Source organism: Brachypodium distachyon, chromosome 1, assembly GCF_000005505.3.
Source record: "Brachypodium distachyon strain Bd21 chromosome 1, Brachypodium_distachyon_v3.0, whole genome shotgun sequence".
Lineage (NCBI taxonomy): Eukaryota > Viridiplantae > Streptophyta > Magnoliopsida > Poales > Poaceae > Brachypodium > Brachypodium distachyon.
The window spans coordinates 22,962,858-22,985,198 of NC_016131.3; the positions used below are offsets into that span (position 1 = coordinate 22,962,858).

The window sequence follows — 22,341 nt, forward strand, 5'->3', positions numbered from 1 at the left end:
ACCTGGGGCGGTACGTGCCTTGGATTCACTGAGAGCCACTCACTGTGGGCTGACTTGACAGGGAACCACTCTCCTGTCGGAGCATTTAATGCTTGCTTGTGCCATACTCCACGCCCTGACCAGCCCTGCTCGCGGGGAGCCTGCCGGGCGGCCACGTGGCGTCAATGCCCTGCCTGCTGGGTACCGACCCTATGGTAAGTGCCTGCGCCAGGGAGCGCTCTCCCGGCAAGTGACCTTCCCGGGGGGCGCCCTGACGGAGATTCTCTTGTTGCCTTACGGGGTGACCCCTGTAGCCCGGCTAGTCCTGCCGGGCCGATGACTTCCCGGGCAGCTCGGGCGGTGCTGCCCAGGGTGCTGCCCTTGCTGGGGGCAAGTGAGGCGACCCACGCATTAAGCAACGGTGGTACCTCGGGTGCCACTGGTGCGACACTTCTATATGCTTCGTTCTCGCATGGAAAACAGGATTTGCAGAGAGATAGGTAGCTCCGAGATTATCACACCATAGTACAGGTGGTCGAGGCTGTGGTACTTGCAGCTCCTTCAAGAGAGACTGGACCCAGATAGCTTCGGCTGTCCCATTGGAAAGGGCTTTATACTCTGCCTCTGTTGATGACCGAGAAACAGTGGGCTGCTTCCGAGCACTCCATGAAATGAGGTTCGGACCGAAGAACACCACAAAACCCCCTGTTGATCGTCGATCGTCACCACACCCTGCCCAATCAGCGTCGGTAAACACACTCAGTAAGGTGGAACTCGACCGCTTGATAGATAGCCCGGTGGTGACTGTCCCCTTGACAAAACGCAGGATGCACTTCACTGCTTCCCAGTGCACATCGGCGGGTTGCGACAGATACTGGCAAACCTTGTTGACAGCATAAGAGAGATCTGGCGGGTGAGGGTAAGGTACTGCAACACCCCCACGGTGCTGCAAAAGCGAAAAAAGTCAGCTTCATTCAAAAAGTGGCCAGACTCGCGGGTGAGCTTCTCTTGTGCACACATGGGAGTAGAACTGGGCTTGCAATTCTCCATATGAGTACGACGAAGAAGGTCAAGAGCATACTTGTGCTGGGTAACACAGATTCCCCCTGAATTGCGGACTACTTCGACGCCAAGGAAGTAATTGAGCTCGCCCAGATCTTTGACAGGAAAAGTAGACAGCTGACGCAGAAGAGCAGCCAAGGAAGCTGAAGAGGAGCTGATGATGACAATATCATCAACATACACCAACATATACATGGTGATTCCGTCGTGGCAGAAGATGAACAGTGAGGTATCAGCAGCTGAAGTGGTGAACCCCCATTGTAGCAGCCAGTCACTCAGACGAGAATACCAAGCGCGCGGCGACTGCTTAAGGCCATAGGGGGACTTGTGGAGCTTGCATACATAGTCGGCTCGAGCTGGATCTTGGAAACCGGGGGGTTGATGCATATATGCTGTCTCAGTGAGAACACCATGGAGGAAAGCATTACTTATATCGATCTGTTGAAGATGCCAGCCCCTGGAGACAGCAAGGGAGAGCACAAGTCGCACGGTGGCTGGTTTGACAACCGGGGAAAAGGTGTCAGAGTAATCAATCCCGTGCTGCTGTGTGAACCCCTTGGCAACGAGACGAGCTTTAGGTTTGTCCAGCGAACCGTCAGCCTTATGCTTGACCTTGAAGACCCACTTGCAGCCGATTACGTTCTGCCCAGGCGGACGAGGAACCAAGGTCCAGGTCCGATTTTCCTGGAGAGCCGAGAACTCCGCTTCCATGGCAGGGCGCCAGTCGGCGTCAGCAAGAGCAGCACGGTAGGAGGTAGGCTCGGCGAAGAAAGCCCGACGACGTGGGTCGTAGCGCACCGTGCCATCGGTCGGGAGCAGCTTTTTGACAATGTGGTTACGAAGCCTGGTCGTGACACGAGGGGGCGCAGCAGGATCTGGTGCCGCGGCTTCTGGCGCGGCAGGATCTTGTGCCGCAGCTTCTGGCGCGGCAAGATTTTCTGCCGCAGCTTCCCGCGCGGCAGGATTTGGTGCCGCACATTCTGGCGCGGCAGGATTTTCTGCCGCGGCAGCCGCAGATGCCTCTGGCGCGGCAGGAGTTGAGGAAGATCCGGAGGTTCCGGAGGCCATGTCAGTTCCAGTACCTGCAGCAGGAGGAACACCACTGGGGGCATGGTCAGCAAGGTGAGAAACATCATAGCGTCTCATGTGATCATCAACAATAACCGGCTCGGTCAAAGGAAAAATAGATGCTGGTGTGACCGGGAAAGGGATTGGGGATGAAGTAGATGCAAACAGATATACGTCCTCTTCAAAGATAACATCACGAGAGATGTAGATGCGCCCACTCTTCCTATCTAGACACTTGTACCCCTTATGCATGGAATTATAACCGAGGAAGGTACATTGTGTTGATCGAAACTCTAGCTTTCGGTTGTTATAAGGACGGAGATTAGGCCAATAAGCACAACCAAAAGACCGAAGGAAGGTATAGTGACGGCGCTCATTGAACAGACAGGTGATGGGGGCTGAGTGACCAAGAACCCATGTAGGCATGCGATTGATTAAGTAGCATGCAGCTAGGAACGCTTCATCCCAAAACCGAACAGCTAAGGAAGAATGGGCAAGAAGGGCAATGCCAGTTTCAACTAGGTGCGGATGCTTGCGTTCGGTGATCCCATTTTGTTGAGATGTATGTGGGCATGAGACCCCATGGGAAATTCCCCCTCGAGTGAAATATCGATACAAGCGATGATACTCTCCTCCCCAGTCAGATTGGATGGCTTTGATTTTAGTGTCTAATTGGCGTTTGCCAAGTGTTTGGAAATTGTAGAAGACTTGTTCTACATCAGATTTACGTTTGAGGAGGTAGATCCATGTGAACCTACTGTAATCATTCACAAAACTAACATAATACTTGTAGCCACCAACAGATGTGATGGCCGGCCCCCAAACATCAGAATGAACAAGCTCGAGGGGAACATGTGACACATGAGATGAATCATGAAAAGGTAATTGGTGCACTTTGGCACGTTGACGAGCATCACAAATACTAGAATTGTTTGATGGTGCACAAGCAAATTTATTCTCTCTAAGAATCAAATCTACGATATTCTTGGAAGGATGACCTAATATCCTATGCCAAAGATCAGATGTGATCTTGGCGCTGGAAAGAGCACGACGACGGGCCACGAACAGGCTTGACTTGAGGCTTGGCACCGGATAGAGACCACCGCAACTCCTACCGCACAGCAGAATTGCCCTCGTTGCTCAGTCCTTCACATAAAAGAGGTTAGGATGTAGTTCGACAAAAGCGTCATTATCAGAGGAAATTTTGTTTGCTGAAAGAAGATGCTTGTTGATATGTGGAACATGCAAAATATTGCGAAGATATAATGGTTTGGATGAGCCGGAAATTACTGAATGACCAACATGAGAGATGTTCAAACCTGCTCCATTTGCGACCTGAACCTGGTCCTTGCCGCCATAGCGCTCGTGGACGGTGAGGCGGTCAAGATCGCTTGTCAGGTGATCTGTAGCCCCACTGTCAATGTACCGGTTGATGTCGACGGAGTAATTCCCGGTGTTGGCAGCGTTGCCGGAGCGCTTGCAACATCCCAAAATTTCATAATCGTTCATATGCATTGCATTCATGAGCATCTTTCCACATTTGCATTTTTGAATCAAAATTTGAATTACAAAAGGCTTGAAAAGGTTTTATTTCATTTAAAACCTTAGACTTTCACCCATTTGAGCTTTGGATTTTAAACCAATAAGGTTTATCTATAAAAAGGGGTTTATTGCAAAAATGAGCTACCCTGTAATTTTTGGTATTTAAATTGGAGTTGAAAAACTATTTTTATTTGATTAATTATAAAGCCCTAAAGGCATTTATAGGGCAAAACTATTTTATTTTATTTTGAAGGGAAATTTGTCCCAAAAGTTGAATCATATTATAATATGATTTTACAAATTTTCTAAAATTTATTTGGATCAATTTGGAGTTCAAAATCAAAAGTTATCAAAGAAATCAGAAAAAGAAAAAGGAAAGAACAAAAAAAAAGAGAAAACCGGACCGGCCCGGCCATTTGGGCCGAACCGGCCCAGTTCTGCGCGCACCCGCACCCGAGCCGGCCCAGCGCCTGCCCGTGCCTGCGCCGAGCCACCGACGGGTGGGGCCCCCCTGTCGGGGCCGTCTTCCCCGCATGGAAACCCCGTCGGGATCCCCGCACGACATCCCCGCGGCGCCATCACTCCCGTGCTCCCCTCCTCCTTCCTTTAGCGTCATTATAAAGCCTGCGCCCTCCTCTCTCTTTCCCCTCTCCCCTCCCTCTCGATTATGCCCCCAGGCTGCCGCAGTTTCTCACCGCGCGTGCGCCACTGCCTCTGCCGTCTCAGGCTCGTCCCCGGCGACCAAAAGGGCAGGGGCTAACGCCACCTACCCTACCTCCTCCCTCTCTCCCTCGCGCACATTTTGACATGAACCATTTTCCGTTTGGTGCTCCGTAGCCCAAGAACGCCGACGACCCGAAGCTCCGCCATCGCCGCCACCTCTTCTCCGTCCTAGGCGTCATCTCCGGCCACCCCGACGCGTACCGCCGCCACCATTGTCTCCGTCTCGTCGCGCCGCGTCTTCCCCAAGTTTCCCCGAGCCGAGACCCCGCCGGAAACACTCGCCGCCGCATCCCCCAGCCGCCAAAGCGTCGCCGGAACCCTAGCGCCGCCGCCGGTAAGCCCCGATCAAACCTCAGCCGTCCGATCTAGATCAATGGCTAGGATTAGAACACTTATTAATCGAACCGGTATGCAATCTGGAGCGTCCGATCCTTTTAAGTGAGATCTGACGGCCCGTGTTTTATTATAACCTGAATCGGTACCGGCCAATCACAGCACGCCACGTGGCTCGGTTTAAAATTAAAAGTTAAACCCCGGTTAAATTAAATGGCAGTTTTAGAGAAAAGCCCCTAGAACTTCAAATGCTCATATCTTTTAAACCACTGGGCCAAATTTGATAAAGTTTACCTTTCTGGAAAGCTCTCGACCTGTAGAATCTTTTGGCATAGTTTAAATTTAAATTTGAATAACTTAAACACAGTCAATTTACAGAAAGGATTTTAATGCCATTTAATTCATACCTTTTGTTTTAAAAATACTTTTTCTTTGAGACCAGTGCCCAAAAATTTGTTTTATTGTTCTCTGTTCATTGGGACAGAGAAATAAATTTTTTGATTTAAATTAATTGGCTAATGCCAATAAAACCTTGTTTTAGGGTTTTAATCCCTGGTTTTTGTATCTTGCTTTTAACCTAGTATAATAATTTTAATTGCTGATACTTTGGGCCAGAATTATAATCTGGCCATCTATCCAAATAAAATCAACCAAACCATGTCACATGTTTTGCATTGCATCATGACATATATTCTTTTGCTTGTATTGTATGTTTATGTATGCATTGTTTGTTTCATTTAGTTTACTCGGAGAGCGAACTGTGTGATTGCGAGGAGTGCTTGAATACCAACTGCTATCAAGGCAAGTTCACCTTGACCATTATCCTATTATTTTATTATGCACTAGTTTTTATTAGTTGCATTGTTAGGATTATTATTGTACCTATGCTAGCTATGATTTTCCTAGTAGGATAGGATACCCTTGCCATGTTCTTACCACCAACTGCCATCGTAGGTAGTTCAATGCTATGCTATGTTAATATTCGTGGGTGGTACTATTACAATGTGATATTATTGTCATTATGGAGTAAAGTTATGTTTTCCTAGTGTATGGCAAAACAAGTAATTTAGTGAACCCTCCTGGCTGGGCTGCTTTGAGTATTTGAGATGTTATGCGGCGTCAGGTCTATTTCTATGGGTCCATTTCTATGAGTCGTCTCGCCATGTCTATGGGAGCGCCTGCGTCGCAAATGTGGGATGCCACCCGGGGTAACCAGAGACTGGACTAGTTTCCTATTTAGTAGTTTCCAGTACAACCACATGCTAAATGGGCTCTGGCTTGATGGAGTAAGACATATGATCCTGGATCCGAGGTAACATCGGTATGTAGCAGTGTAGGTTGGAACGCGTTCCTCAGGTGGTCTGGGTGATTATGGTCTGAAAATTCTTGCAATCGATGCCGTTGCTACTCTACCCTGAGGACAGCAAGGGATTAACACGTCGGTTTCTTGTGGGGAATATGTACAACCTCTCGAGAGTGTCAAACTAAATATTTAGCCGTGTCCCCAGTTACGGACAATTATGAGCGACTAGACCGGGGAGCTGTAAGGAAGGTCTCACTCATTCCAATTTCCTAATAAAATGAATGGTTTGAACTAGGTAGGAGAATTGATGTGTCTACTCAATGTGTTCTAGGTTAATAGGAGCATGGGTGTGTCTACCCCGTGTCCAATAGAGATGAAATTATTTGTTTAAAAATGATAGGATGAAACATTGATGCTTTTATGCAAATAGCCAAACCCCACCTAGCCAAAATATGCATGTACTTGGTAGGTCCTCTTTTATAACCTCTAGTGAACTTGCCAATACATTCAATGTATTGACCACGTAGTGGCTGCAATTAACAATGCAGGTGGATCAGACGATGAGTGAGGTTCGTCATTGTTGTTTGGGTCATGTGCTTACATTCCAACGTGCGCTCACCTTGGAGTAGTTGTGGCCCTTATGTTCTATCTTTCCGCTGCCGATTGTGATACAATATTCTATTATTTTGAAACTCTATTTGTTATGCTTACCAAAGGGGTCATGCAAGGTTGTAAGTACAATTAAATTTTGGATGATGTGTTGTAATAAAGTACTTTGACCTTTGTATCTCGATATTTCATCTTGAAACTGTGTGTGCTAGTGAGTCGATCTAGGGACTAGCACGGTAAGCACAGAGATCGAACCCTGTACGGGGGCGGTCGCTTTAGTGCTCACGGTTCTCCTCCAGCTGGTAGGCGTGATTGAAGCGCTGACGGCAGTGGAGAGTGTCATGGCCGAACTTGGAGCACACATGGCACTTGAGGTTGCTGTGGCCCTTCCCGTTGCCATTGCCGCGATTGCGCGACTGCTGCTGCTGGCCACGGTTCTGGCCGCCACCATGTCCACCACGTCCACCACGGTTGGAGTCATGGCCGCGAGTGACAGAGTTGGCGGAGGAGTTGATGTCGGTGGCAGTGTTCTACTGCTCCAGGCGAAGCTCGGCGCTGAGAAAGTGGGCGTAGAAGCTGCCGAGGGTCACCGGCTCGTCTTTGGTGGTGATGGACGAGACAAGGGGCTCGAACTTTGGTCCGAGGCCGGCCAGCATGTAGCCGAGGATCTCCTCATCAGAGAGGGGTTTGCCGACGGATGCCATCGCATCGGCCAGCGCCTTCATCTTGGTGAAGTACTCGGACGCAGTCATGTCCTTCTTCTTCAGATTGGAGAGCTGGTAGCGCACCTGCATGACGTGGGCGCGGTTCTGAGAAGCAAAGGACTCGTGCAGTGCCTGCCACACGGCGCGTGCGGTGGTGAGCTGCGTCATCTGACCAAGGATGTCCTCGGTCATGGAGGCGAGGAGGGCAATCATGACCAGCGCAGGTAGGCCGGATTAGCGACCTCCCTGGCATTGTCGCCTTCTCCCTCTTGGAGGGTCTGGGCAGGGGTGGCAATGGTGCCATCGACGTACCCGAAGAGCTGCTGTGCACGTAGCACAGGGACGGCTTGGGTTTTCCAAAGGAGAAAGTTGTTGCGGGTGAGGCGGATGGTGTTGAGGTTGGTGAATGCGGTGATTGGGACAGGCGCGGGAGGATGGGCGGCAGTGGCAGCGGCGGCAGGATTGACAATAGCTCCTGCGGCAGCGGCTTCAGCCATGGCGATAAGAGGATGCAGGCTCTGATACCAAGTTAGGAAAACAGGGAGATAGGTTTAGATGCCGTGAGAGGATGCTCTCCGGCCTGCCTCATATATATATGCACCTCGATGGGTTTAGATAAGCATTACAAAGGGATTACGACAGAAGTTGTTAGGCGTGCCGGATATGCTACAGTGACCGGCAACAACCTTATCTACACCTAACATTAGTTAGGATTTACATCGGTCCACTGTCCAGATCAATCTTTATATAATTACACACTTAACCTGCAAACGAATCGATCTGCACTAATCAATTCGCACTAATCGATTCATGTGTACATCTAATACAACACGAATATGATACATAGATGAACGTGCTGCACACGCATATATACAGAACTGAAAAGAAATCAATCTGATCGATCTACAACAGACATGCACATGTGCCGCTCTCAATTTTCGGCACATACATAAACAGCCATCAACGACACTTGCCTAATCAATCTAACAATTTTCGTATACATATGTTTAAGAGGCCGTGGCAACGCACGGACATTGTACTAGTCAGAAATAAATAATGGAGTCGCAAAAATTTGGAACTAACAAAATCAGCATTCTACTATCAACAGTACATCATTTGGCACCGAAAGAATAATATGTTTTTGATAAGATATGCGTGATGCCAATACTTGGTGGATTGAGGCAAATTTTAACACGTAGGATTAGTAAATTTTGAGCAACTATAAATAGTTAGTTAAGAATTTTTGTGTTTTTTTTAAACCAAAAGGGAAATCATCATGTGATGTATATAGCCTGTTTTCTCGCAGAACTAATTTGACTTAGATTATAAGAAAAATCAAATAAAAACATAAATACAATCGCATTGGCTAGTTTATAAGGAAAACACACAACTGGCTTCGCGGACAACCATGGCCGGCGATGAAAAGAAATTTTTTCATGCGGTGAGAGCATCAACAAATGCATACTCTTATAAAGATCAGAGTTAATAGTCTTCCATTCACCGTGATATCCATAGTTTTTGCTCCATAGAAAAGTGGTTGCATGTAGCTAGTGAATCGAAAAGTACTTAAGCAACATGGTCTAGTCTCGGGGCTGATGTAATCCACAACGTAGTTTGAAAACCAACTGAGCTATCACCGTGGGGATGAAAATTCCCAACTGAATATATTCTTGAAGGAGCTCGAGGGACAAATACATCTTGTAGGAGTAAGAACAGACAGTAGGAAGACAGAAACAAACGCAGAAGAAACTTTCCAAACATAGGCGATTGCCACTAGAAGACTCCCAAATTCGGTATTGACTTCCATGCCCATGTTTATGTTATCTTTTCTTGAAATTCCCGTTGGAGTTCGTAAAAGATTAGATTTTTACCGATCTCGTTTCTTTTGGCAATAGGACGAGCATAAACGCAAGTACAGATTGACCAAATGGAATATTATTTGTCGCCCCAAAGATCAAGGCGGCCTGGGCATCGAGCTCCTGGAAGTTAAAAATAGATGCCTCCTTAGCGAATGGCTGTTTAAACTTCTTAACGAAGATGGGATGTGGCAAAAGATGCTACGGAACAAATACCTCCAGAACAGTACCCTCTCTCAAACAATAGCCAAACCAACTGACTCGCGGTTTTGGAAAGGCCTTATGCATGTTAAAGATGATTTTTTTAGTCACGGGTGCTTCATCCTTGGGGATGGTACCGGAATTCGTTTATGGGAAGACACCTAGCTCGGCACTTTGCCACTCTCCTACCAATATCCATCCCTGTACCGCGTAGTACATCATAAAAACGTTTCTGTTGTCGCGGTCTTCCAGACGATTCCTCTAAATATTCATTTTAGACGGAACTTCACTAGGAATAAATGGATAAGATGGCTTCACTTGGTTCAGCGGCTGATGGAGGTTAATTTCACGACCGAGCCCGACAGATTTGTTTGGAGTCTGACTTCCTCGGGTGTCTTCTCTATAAAGTCTATGTACGCGGACTTTATGAATGGGCAAATGGTATTTCAACGGAAATATATTTGGAAGCTAAAGATTCCCTCTAAAGTCAAATTTTTATGTGGTTTCTAGATCGACATGTTATTTTAACTAAGGACAATCTTGCAAAACGGAATTGGGATGGGAGCTTAAAATGTTGTTTATGTGATGCTGATGAGAGCATTCAACATCTTTTTCTCTCCTGCCCTCTTGCCCGTATTATTTGGCGCATCATTTTTATTACATTTAATCTTCCACCCCCGACGTCAATTACTAATTTGTTTGGCAACCGGCTTAATGGGGTAGAGAAAAAACTTAAAGCTCATATACGGATGGGAGTTTTGGCTTTCTGTTGGGCTATCTGGAATTGCAGAAACGATGCGGTTTTTAATCGATCCAGAGCTCCCCATTTTTTGCAGATTATCTTCAAAGCAACGCACTGGATCCGTCTTTGGGCTTTCCTACTTCCTGCGCACATGTGGGGGCTTATGGATTTTGGATGCAACCGGCTAGAGACGGTCTCTCAGGATATCTTCAACCGGCTGGCTGGCAGTGTACTAGACACCTCCATTTTTAGTCACCATGTTTGATATTTTTTGCTGGCTTATTTTTGTTTCCACGATCGCTTGTCGGTGACTTGCAAGACCTACTTTTTTATATTTGCAATAAAAATGGTTGTGTGCATCGTTTCGATGCAGAGGCCGGGGCTTCCACCCCTTTTAAAACTAGAAGACTCCGAATGCAGCAAAAGTTATGTTGCGAGCAATGAAACCAGGCAACGAGCATACGAGACTGCCGATGGTCGTACAGGATCCTGAAGATAGTACAGAGAGGTTGGGACTCAGAAGGTGAAGATCATGGATGAACTTGATATCATGGACTGGAAACGAAGATGATGGTCGAATTTTCAGATTAAAAGAACGGCAAACGCGGACTCAAAAGAGATTTTCAAGCAAACCACAGCACACAGCACCGGTCTTTAGACGATGCCGCCACCACAGCTGCTACTGCAAACCGTGGTTACCGAGGTCATGGCAATGCGGCAGCCAATGAAGGGAAGGGCGAGGACATAAAAAGGAAGCACATCACCCTAATCTGTGTGAGCACCAGTTTGCAATTTTTAATCTGAGGGTGGAGGGGTTTGAGGGTGGGAGGCATTGACGAAGTTCGGATTAGCAAATAAAAAATGACATTGGCGGCAACACAGAATCAATAGAATTATCCAAGTCCAAACCACGACACCAGTCATTGAACGTTGCCGCCACCACAACTGACATCTGCAAAACGTGGTTACCGAGAGCATGATAATGCTGGAGCCGACAGAGGAAGGACGAGGGCCGAAAAAGGTAGCACACGACATCACCCTAATCTGCGTGAGCAGAGGGTTGCAATTTTTAGTTTGAGGATGGAGTCGAATGAATGTTATACTTGCTTGATTGTTATAAGATTTGGTTTGTACAAATAGTATCATATGAAAAAAAAAATCTTTCCACCAGGTTGGTGTTAGATCAGATCTAGTTCCTGCAACTTAGCGCGAGCCTTTACATGCAATCAAGCAAGGAAAACTATGGTTTCGGTGGTGAGGATTTCTGCCGCAATAACCTGCAGAGTTTTTTGTCTGCTTCTTTGATTTATATAGGCTTGCACCTGACCCGCGTCCAACATGACGTGAATCCACGTCCAACACGACGCTACCCCAGATCACAGGCGATCTGAGTTTAAAACGGACTCAAGAAAAGACCTAATGCAATACGGTTTGATTCCCATACGCGATCTGGACTCAGGAGACCTTATACTACGGTGTCCTGATTACAATCGAAGACTCTAAAAAACGAATTAAACAAATCCTATGATGCACCGGCTGCTTAGATCAACAATCACCCCCCTAAGCTGCGTGTGCTTCATTTCTTGCAATCATGCCGATCTTTGTTCTCATCTCGAGAAATTTCATCCTTCCTAGTGGCTTTGTAAGGATGTCGGTCATCTGGTCTTCGGTTCTCACATATTCAACTTTTATCTTCCCATCTTCCACCTGCTCTCTTATATAAGAAACCGTGTTTCAATATGTTTACTTCTATCATGATGCACCGGATTCTTACACAAAGAGATTGTGGATTTGTTGTCAATCTTCAAGATTATCTTCCTTGGTTCACGATTGAGGAGATCACTGAGGAGACGCTCCAACCATACCCCTTGACAAGCTGCGGACACTGCTGCTATGTATTTGGCTTCACAAGATGAAAGTGCAACTACCTTCTGCTTCTGCGACAACCAGCTGACAATGTTTCCATCAAAGAAAAATGCCACCCCAGTTGTGCTTTTATGATCATCGACATCTCCTGCCATATCACTGTCGCTAAACCCTTCCATCCGATCAGCTTCTTTCTTTCTTCTTGCATAGTAGCAGCCTTGATCAATTGATCCCTGCACGTACCTCAATATGTGCTTCACCGCATTCATGTGTTCTGTAGTTGGGGATTCCATGAAGCGACTCACGATGCCAACGGCATAGGCCAAATCTAGCCTAGTATTCACCAAATATCTCAAGCTACCAACAAGGCTCCTGTACATGGTTTGATCAACCAATGGCAAATCACTTTGCTTACTTAATTTCAGCTTGGCTTCCATCGGTGCTTGTGTGGAGTTGCAATCTTCCATGCCTGACACTTCAAGAATTTTTCTAGCATAAGCTTCTTGTCGAATGAATATTCCTCCTGGTACTTGTAACACTTCAATACCAAGATAATAGCTGAGCAGCCCCAAGTCACTCATACTAAATAAATCCTTCATCTGTTTCTTAAACTTTGCAATCTCCACCTCGCTTGCCCCTGTGATCACCAGATCATCGACATATACACCCACAAGTAGCCGAGTTTTCCCTTCTCCTCTTTTATACACATCATGTTCTAGTTGACTTCTCTCAAAACCTATTGACAACAATGTTTTGTTCAATTTGGCATTCCATGCCTGTGGGGCTTGACGAAGTCCATATAGTGCTTTGTGCAACCTGTACACCTTATGCTCGCTGCCATCTTCAACAAATCCAGGAGGTTGGCTCACATAAACTTCTTCTTGCAATTCACCATTCAAAAATGCAGATTTCACATCCATGTGATGCAACTTCCAACCCTCATGTGCAGCTAGAGCAATCAACAATCGCACGGTTTCCATCCTCGCAACTGGAGCAAATACTTCATCAAAATCAATGTCTTGCTTCTGGACATAACCTTTAGCAACCAAATGTGCTTTATACTTTACCAAATTTCCTTCTGAGTCCTTTTTAACTTTAAAGACCCACTTAAGCCCAATAGCTCGATGCCTAGTAGGAAGTGTCACCAAACTCCATGTCTTGTTCTCTCGAATTGAGTTCATCTCTTCAGACATGGCCTGCTGCCAGCACGCCTCCGATTCTGCATCTTCAAATGTCACTGGTTCCTCAGCCCCGAGGAGACAGCAACGGCCTTTCAGTGGCCTGCGTCTAGCCGGTTTTGCAGTTACCGATATGGTCCTCTTGTAAATATCCTTCAGAGGTCAAAGACTTTAGGAGTTGATCGTCGAACACGTACTGGAGGCGCTGGGGCCTCCACTTCATCGTCGGAGTCACTGGACATGCCATCATCCGCTCCTGACACGGCACGCTCCTCAGCTTCTCTCCTTGCCGCTGCAGCTTCTTCTGCCGCGGCAGATTTACTTCCTGCCGCGGTAGAGGCTTCTCCTGCCTCACTTCCTGCCGCGGTAGACGCCTTGCTTCCTGCCGCGGCAGACGAACCTGCTGCCACGGCAGAGGGACTGATTGTCCCTGAATCCTCCCGTCCGGGTGCTGTGCTTTGCACCGACGGTGTGGGAGGCACCTCTTGATCGTTGTTGTGGTCATGATTATGACCAGCATCATGACCTGCATCAACAACACGATCATAGATAATATGAAATGCTTCATCATACCTTACTTGGTTTGGATCATCGATCGCATCCCAGTTCCACTTCTTGTTTTCTTCAAATATCACATCGCGAGAGACGACCACCTTCTTTGTCATAGGATTATATACTCGATATTCCTTCGAGCCAGTCTCGTACCCGATCATCACCATCGGTGTACTTCTATCATCAAGCTTCACGACGTGTCCAGCCACGGTCTTCACATGCGCAATACTGCTGAACGTGCGAAGATGTCCCACTTCAGGTTTTCTTCCGCACCAAGCTTCATAAGGGGTCATGCCGTTCACACTCTTGGTCGGCGATCTGTTCGGCAAGTACACGGCCGTTGATACGGCCTCGCCCCAGAAACGTCCCGGTAAATCTTTACTCTTCAACATACTCCGGGCCATGGCGACAATAGTTTGATTTCTTCTTTCTACCACGCCGTTTTGTTGGGGCGAATAAGGCACTGTGAGATACCTCTTAATTCCTTGTGCTTCGCAGTAAGCATTGAACTCATTTGAAGTGAATTCACCCCCCCCCCCCGATCCGTTCGGAAGGCTTTTACTTTTGCTTCTGCTTCAACTTCTGCTGCTTTTTTGATTCTTTTAAACGCTTCCAGGGCTTGGTCCTTGCTCTTCAGTAAGGCCAGCCACATGTATCTGCTAAAATCATCAACAACCAGCAGAAAGTATCTATTGCCTGCTGCCGTAGGTGGAGAGATGGGACCGCAAAGATCGCCACATGTATCATCTCAAGCACCTTAATAGCATTAGCTGGACTCTTGTGGGAACGGTGCACATCTCTGCTTTCCCACAAGACACCCATCGCATATCTGCTCCACATGTTCAATATATGGGAGCCCTCGGACCATATCCTTCTGACCGAGTTGATGAAGAGCATGAAAATTCAAGTGCCCGTATCGTGCATGCCACTTCCATGCTTCTTCTTCTCTCGTTGCGATAAGACACACCGGATCACAGTGCTCCAAATTCAGTACATAGAGCCGGTTCTTGGCCCACCTAACACGAACCAACAACTATCTTTGACGGTCATAGACAAGCATGTCTCCATCTTCAAGTACTATCTTGCATCCCCTCTCTGCGAGTTGACCAAGACTAATTATGTTGCTTGTCAGTCAGGGAATATAGTAAACATCTGTCAATGCCTTGTGTTCTCCCGTCTTTGTCTCAAACAGCACCGTGCCCCGTCCACAGATTGGCACCGTGGTTCCATCACCAAACTTCACCGTACAACCAACGCCGGTGTTCAGCTCTGAAAATTGAGCTCGAGAGCCAGTCATGTGATTTCTAGCGACCGAGTCTAGATACCAAGAATTGGCATCGTTCTTCACCCGATCCTTCCGATGAAGATGTACTTTCTTTTCCACAAGCTTCACCGTTTCTGTCACGAACTGCTGTTCTGGCACGAGCTGTTGTTCCGGCACGAGTTGTTCGGACGCGCGTTGCTGTACTTCCTCCTGCAGCTCACAAATCTCAAGCATCAGAAGTGCAGGTTCATCATCATGATCTTCCCTTGCGATATAAGCCGTTTCTTTCGGCGGTTTTCTGCACTCTGACTTGAAGTGGCCGCAGATGCCACAATTGTGGCACCTAATCTTCTTTCGATCAAATTTTGGTTTAGGTTTTGTGGAGTTGTTTTCCTGGGCGCCTTGGCCCTTCTTTGCCTCTGCTGTTCCAGGGAGCTTCTCCTTCTTTCCTCCACTTCCAGATCCTCCGGGTTCAACTTGCTTGGACTTGCTGTTCATGCTCATCCATTGAGCTTTCGTGAGCATGAGCTGCTCACTTTCCTTCGCGTCGCCGAGGCAGACACGAACCCGTTCGTCGTGTGCTTTAAATCTTCTGACGAGATCTTCCATCGTGAGCGTTCTGAGGTCAACACACTACTCAATCGATGTGACCATATGGATGTAACGAGGAGGTGCTGCCCGCAGGAAACGCCGCACCAGTGAAGCATCCTCGATCTTTTCCCCCAATTCACGTATGGAGGTTACTAGGGTTGCCACTCTCGCGGCGTATCCGTCGACCGTCTCGCTATCATCCATCTTCAAGCTTTCATAGTGCCTCATAAGCGTTTGCAGATTTGCCTCTCTAACACGCTCATGGCCTTGATGCAACGTCTTGATTGTTGCCCAAGCTTCTTTGGCTGAGCCTTTTCCGGCCAGGTGACCGAGTACATCTCTCGGTAGCGCCGAGTAGATCGCGGACAGCGCCTGACGATCCTTCCGGTACTGGGCTCCGCCCTTGGCATACAGCGGACCGCCCGGGTTGACTGCATCCCAGAGCTCTTGCGCCTCCAATGTGCAGGTCATCTTCATCACCCACATGGCATAGTCACTGCGATCCAGGCGAGGGTAGGTCGCTGACGTGCCTCCTGCTGCACCGTCCGTCATGATCAGCCGATTCCTGGAGATCAAAACGAAGCTCTGATATCACTTGTTAGATCAGGCCTAGTTCCTGCAACTTAGCGCGAGCCTTTACACGCAATCAATCAAGGAAAACTATGGTTTTGGTGGAGAGGATTTCTTCTGCAATAACCTGCAGCGTTTTCTGTCTGCTTCTTTGATTTATATAGGCTTGCGCCTGACCCGCGTCCAACACGAGCTACCCCAGATCACAGGCGATCTGAGTTTAAAACGGACTCAAGGAAAAGACCTAATGCAATACGGTTTGATTCCCGTACGTGGCATGGACTCAGGAGACCTTATACTACGGTGTCCTGATTACAATCGAAGACTCTAAAAACGAATTAAACAAATCCTATGATGCACCGGCTGCTTAGATCAACAGTTGGAATGAACGGAAAGTTTTATATAAAAGAGTAAATTTCACAGAACCACAGGTTTTGAGGCAGACTTCTCAACGAGCGCCCAGTTTTGCTAATTTGTCTGCAAAACCACACGTTTTGTGTCCAATTGTCTCACATCACCCAAAACAATAGCCTAAGCGCATTTGACAGTGTTTCTTACATGTGGGTCCCGTGTGTGATGTGTTACGTCTTTTTCATTGAGCCACTCACCTTTTTCCTTTTTTTCTCATCTCCTCTTCTTCTTCATCTACGAAGGCCCGGCCAACCCGCCTCGATCCGCCCGACCACCGCGCTTTGAATTGTCCCAATTTATTTAAATTAATATTCCTTTTGATTACTCCAGCAAGCAGGCAATTAAACGATGCTAGTACTCCTCTCAATGGGAACGAATCGGACGCGGTTCCAATTCCCCAATCAGCGACGGCGACGATATCCAGTATTCATCCGGGACGACGGGGCGGGTGAAGGCGGCGGCGCTGCCGCACAGGAGCTTCATCGCCATGGCGGCCGGGTTCCACGCCCACGCGCACAGGAGCAACAACAACAAGAACAAGATCACGCTGCTGGGGGCCCCGATGTCCACTCGATGGGGTTCTTCTTCACGCTCAACGGGATCGCGATGGGACAGACGACGGTGGTGATGACGGAGTCCGCGGTGCGGGCCGGGCTGAGGGGCGTGCTGGACGTGGCGGAGCGGTCGGGGATCACGGAGATCATGGCGGCGGCGCCCGTGGTCGTGGGTATGACGAGGGAGATGAGGCAGCACTGGAGGCTGCTGCCGGCGCTGGAGCACGCGATCTGCGGCGGCGCACAGCTGCCAGACTCCGCGGCGAAGCAGTTCCGGCGTCGCTTCCTGCACTTGGATCTGTGCATGGTGAGTACTAGTAGTACTGTTTCCAGTCTCTAGACATATACTGTCATTTTCCTAGCGTCGTTTAATTTCCCGCCGGCTACGCGGACGACGCGCCCAGCACGGTGGTCGGCGGATCGAGGCGGGTGGTGGCACGGGGCGCGCGTCGTGGGTTGTCCGGGGCTCCGTAGAAGAAGAAGAGCGGGCGAGGAGAAAAAAAAAGGTGAGGGGCTCAATGAAAAAGATGTGACGCCTGACACGCGGGACCCACAGATAAGAAATACCGTCAAATGCGGTTAACCCGTTGTTATGGGCGACGTGGGACAATTGGACACAAAACATGTGGTTTTGTGAACAAATTAGCAAAATTGGGAGCTCGTTGAGAAGTTTGTCTCAAAACTTGTGGTTTTCTGAAATTTACTCTATATAGAATGTAGTATAATGAGTCCTTAGCTTTTTTCTACAAAATTCAATCTTCCAATAAAATAACCGGCATACAAAACAGTCCTAATATTCAAACGCTTTAAATCCTACAAATCAAATGGCCAACATAGAAAAACAAATCCTCTAATGTTTCTGACCCTGACCCTCTACATTTAATACGGGAATCCTTCGAATCTAAGGAGGCCTGAAATTTTACAATGAAATTAAAAATGAAACCTGTCAGTGTAAAATCTTAATAAATATGAATAAAGGATATTAAAACGTGTCACGAGTGAAACTTTTAATGAAACCAAAATAAAATCTAAATGAAATGTTTCTTTGAAATTGGTGCCTAACCTTGGTAGAAATCCTTAGTGAAAACAAATGCTAGCAATAACATCTCACTGAAATTGTCATCGGTGAGACCTTGGTGATTGGTGCGTCGATCAGTATACTAAGTAGAATGGACTTAATTTTCCATGTCAATTTCCATTCCTATAGCAGAGACGACACACAAGTGTGCAACGCGAGTGTCTATCTGCACAAGTACTTTCATGTTTGCAGTGGCATTATTACAGTATCAACTAAACTAATAAGCTGCATTAAAGATTAAGCTAGTGAACAACTAGGACATGAACACACCGTCCGGGCGTCGTTAATCTAAATCACAGCGCGACGGCGACGGCGGAGACCATGCTATCGACCCCACACACATTGCGGTTGCGGGCGCCGCGGCAGAGCCTGTAGTACCCTCCTTCGCCCCACTCCTTCCCCCACGAGTTCTTGATGATCCAGTACGGCCGGTAGCCGAGCCTGAGCGGCGCGAGCCCGCGGGCGCCGTAGCCGACGAGGAGCACGCCGTGGTTGATGAGCTTGCGCGGGCAGAGGAGCGGGCACGACACCCCGCCCAGGTACGTCTGCATGAAGGCCGCGTTCAGGCCCACGGCCAGCGGCCCGGCCCGGACCAGCGAAGCCCGGATCTGGTCCTCGTCGTCCGGCGGCACGGCCGTGAAGCTCGTCACCCGGACGGCCACCTTGTTCGCGTCGAAACGGCATGTCCCCTGGGCGCCCGTGTATGGGTACGCGGCTTGCTCCATTAGCCCGCCGGCCCGGATCAGGTAGGTGTAGGCGTTCGTCATTAGCCCGCCCGAACAGCCGCTGTCGCACTCGTTCTTCGCCACCGCGTCGCACTTGAAATTCACACAGACGATATGTTAAAGGAACGGTTAATTGAAAAAATTATATGGAGTAGTTTGATTTGATGTAATCACCGTGTGGTCGCAGTCGACGAGCTGCTGCTCGCTGAGGTTGAGGAGCTTCCCGGTGGCGACGAAGTGGGCGCCCTCCACGGCGCCGGTGGTGCTGAAGGCCCAGCAAGAGCCGCACATGCCCTGCATCTTGACCTCGGTGACGGCGCCCTTGGCGCGCCAGTCGAAGCTGGCGGGGAGCGTGGCCAGCTCCTCGGCCGTGGCGCGCGCCGCGGCCGGCATGTTGTTATTCGTCCCCTGCTGCTGCAGGCCGGTGAGGCGCGCCTGGAACTCCTCCGGGGTGAGGTCGGAGAAGGGGGTGACGCCGTGGCGCGCGCCGGGGTCGAGCGCCTGGTGGGCCGCGGCGCGGGCCAGGTTGGCCGCGAACACGCGCAGCCGGCGTGCGTACTCCTCCGCCCCGCCCGAGTACTCCTTGCCGTGTCGCCGCACGAACGCCGCGAACTTCGCCTCCGGGAGCAGCCCTGGAGACGGAGGACGTCGTGCTGCAGGAGCGCCGTTGTCAGTCACCTGCCGGATGACGTCGTCCCCGGACGCGCCGGCTGCGGCGCGGGGTGGCGTCGCGTAGACGAGCGCTAGAAGGAGGAGGAGTCGGGCGGTCATTGTGGGTGGTGATCGGATTGATCCTGGCCCTGGGGCGTCGTTAATAAGCGAGGAGGTGGAGGAGTGCGAGGTGTCGGCCATGCAGGCGGGGCGAGAAGACGCCTGTCTGTGCACCAACCGGCGGCACGCGTGTCAGCCCTTGCCTCCCCTGTTCTCTTCTTATCTGCTCTGCCGCTGCGGCTGCTGACGACGCTGTTCAAGTTATGCTGCGTCTCCAAATGCGTCATACTCTCTGAAGTCGTGTTGCACTTTGGCAAACCGACTGTTTTGTTCTGTTTGCTCATTTCTTATTTCTGAATAATCAACAGTTGCACAATACACTCCGGTATATGCTGGTGCGCATTTCTGTTCGCAATCCACTAGTTCTATTCCTGAATTCACAGGATAGGAGTCTGAAGTCTGAATCTTGAGATTCAGGGATGTCGAGGAACAGAGAGGGAATTCAGTGATAAGTGCCTGGCAACCTGCTGTTTCACCATGATCCACAGGATGCCGTTAGAAAGAAAGAAAACCACGTCACATGCCTATGTACGCGAGAGTGTGGCGGAGCAGCTTCAGCGCTAGTCCGGGCTTGGGCTCCTAGCCGGCTCGCCCGGATTGCAGGACTTTGCCAAATTCCGGACGATGGCAAGCAGAACGAAATTAAACCGAGATCGCCTTTAATCAGTAAACAAGTAAATCTTGCAATGAAACAGTGACAAGTACTAGTCAATGGCAACCAAAATTCCAGACGGTTTTCACTTGATGAGATTGCTGATGGCAGTACAAATGATCGCCAGCTGCACCGAGTCCGCACTTTCTGTTAGCAATCCACTAGTTCTATTCCTGAATTCACAGGATTACAGGAGTTTGAAGTCCGAACGTTGAGGAACAGAAATAAGGGGATTCAGAGATGTCGAGTAACAGGGATTCAGTGATAAGAGCCTGGCAACGTACCTGGAGTCCTGGACCCATGAAACTCCGGACGATGGCAAGCAGAATGAAAACAAAACACGGCAGGGATCGCGTTCAATCAATAAGCAAGTAAATCTCGCAAATACAGAGGAAAATCACGCGCTTTATTGACCCATCCATCCTACTCAACAGCAACCAAAATTCCAGACGGTCTTCACTTGATGAGATTGGTGATAGCAGTACAAATGATCGCCAGCTGCACCGAGTCCGCACTTTCCCTTTTCAGCAGCGAACTAACCCCGGCCTTCGCAAAGGCCTCATCACACTGACGCACAAACCCGACGGTCTCCGCTACCTTCTCTTTACCGGCGGCGTACCTCCGCATGTTAATGTGGTCGTGCGCCACGATGAAGGCAGTCGCCACGCGATCATACAAATCCCCCGCACTGCCCCAGCACGGATCTCTCCTTCTCCCCCGTGCCAGGCTTGGCTAGCAGCGCCTTGATGTCCTCCATGGCGTCGCCGGCGTTGTTGGCGCCGATCAGGGCGGAGATCTGGGCGAGGCCCCAGGCGTCCGCTTCGGTGCTGTCGTGGTGAGCGAGCAGCTTGGACACGCAGAAGTCGTAGTTGACGCGCTTGTCTATGTCGGCCGCCGCCTTGCACGTTGATTCCGGGGTCGCGTCGGCGCAGTTCAACGGGGAGAAGGCTGTTAAGGCTGCGATAAGCAGGAGCTTCCCCGTGGGTACCCGAGCCGATCTCATCGTCTCAGAGTGCTGTTTTTTTTTAGGAAGTCTCTGAGTGCAGCTCTTTACCACATTGTTGAAAGGAAACCTATCAGGTATGGTTTTGCCTGCCTAGTTTGCTCATTCCGACCTGTCATCTGATGCTGGTATGCATGGCAGGTATGCCAATACAAGGTTGTGTTTGTTTGGGTTGAATCTTCGCAGCTGCAGATTCTACGGCTGTAGATTTCAGAATCAGCTGCGGCTGGAAGGTTGGAACCGTCTGATATCTGTTTGTTTCGGCGGCTTGTGCAACTGCAGCTTGCAAGTGAAATGTGCTGAAATGACCTGAATGATCCTATAGTTCCGTAGATTGGATTTTAGTGCTAATTGTACCGTTTTAAATATAAATTACTGATTTAAGAGTTGTTTTTCTGCAAATATCAACTTTTCACTCCATTATACAATGTATACATACTGTAATAAATAAAATAAGTAATATATTATCAATTTATGGTTGTCGTGACAATGCAATAGCATCGCATCTAGAAAAATGGTAATAATATGAATCATTATTTTGTATTACAGGTTCCATCTAAAGAAGTATACATCAAAGAACAGTGAGAATTTGGACAAAATACAAGCACATGTACACTGAACCTCGATTAGCAAGCACCCTATCTAGCGCTACAAGCCACATCATCGATGAGGTATTCTGGGATCTTTGCAGCTTTGCTACTGTACAACCCAACCCGAAGAACAGGTATGCTGACATCGTACAAAGTACAAACCCAACCCAAGCCAACCCGAACGAAACCAAGAATAATTACAAGGATTGGGTGAGAACCAAAATAAATCACACAAGGATTTGCAAAAGCAAGGAAGAAGGAACAAGCGAGTGGCGGCTACAGGTAGGAGCTTCAAGAAGGGGTAGGCGGGACCTCGGGGAGCAGCCCCGAGCCAGCCTGCTCGCTTCGGTCCGTCCGCGTGCGCCCGCCGCCGCTCCGGGCCGCTGCTCCGCCCTCGTGTCGCCGCGTCGGCCG

The 22,341-nt window shown here is 48.9% G+C and overlaps 2 protein-coding genes and 1 pseudogene across 2 annotated transcripts; 1 reads left to right on the plus strand and 2 right to left on the minus strand.

Moving 5' to 3' along the window:
- Nucleotides 1-17,127: 17,127 nt before the first annotated feature.
- On the plus strand, nucleotides 17,128-17,448 carry LOC104582072 (4-coumarate--CoA ligase-like 7). The gene has a single exon (XM_010231370.1). It carries the CDS (start codon nucleotides 17,128-17,130, stop codon nucleotides 17,446-17,448), a length of 321 nt encoding a protein of 106 aa, XP_010229672.1.
- A 946-nt stretch (nucleotides 17,449-18,394) lies between these two features.
- On the minus strand, nucleotides 18,395-19,682 carry LOC100834449 (probable cysteine protease RD19D). Its single transcript, XM_003560165.4, has 2 exons — nucleotides 19,086-19,682; nucleotides 18,395-19,004 (listed from the first exon to the last, which is right to left on the minus strand). The coding sequence occupies exons 1-2, from the start codon at nucleotides 19,680-19,682 to the stop codon at nucleotides 18,480-18,482; spliced, it is 1,122 nt and encodes a 373-aa protein (XP_003560213.1). The 3' UTR covers nucleotides 18,395-18,479.
- Nucleotides 19,683-20,682: 1,000 nt separating this feature from the next.
- Nucleotides 20,683-21,337, minus strand: LOC100834751 (annotated as a pseudogene).
- Between the last annotated feature and the right edge of the window lie 1,004 nt (nucleotides 21,338-22,341).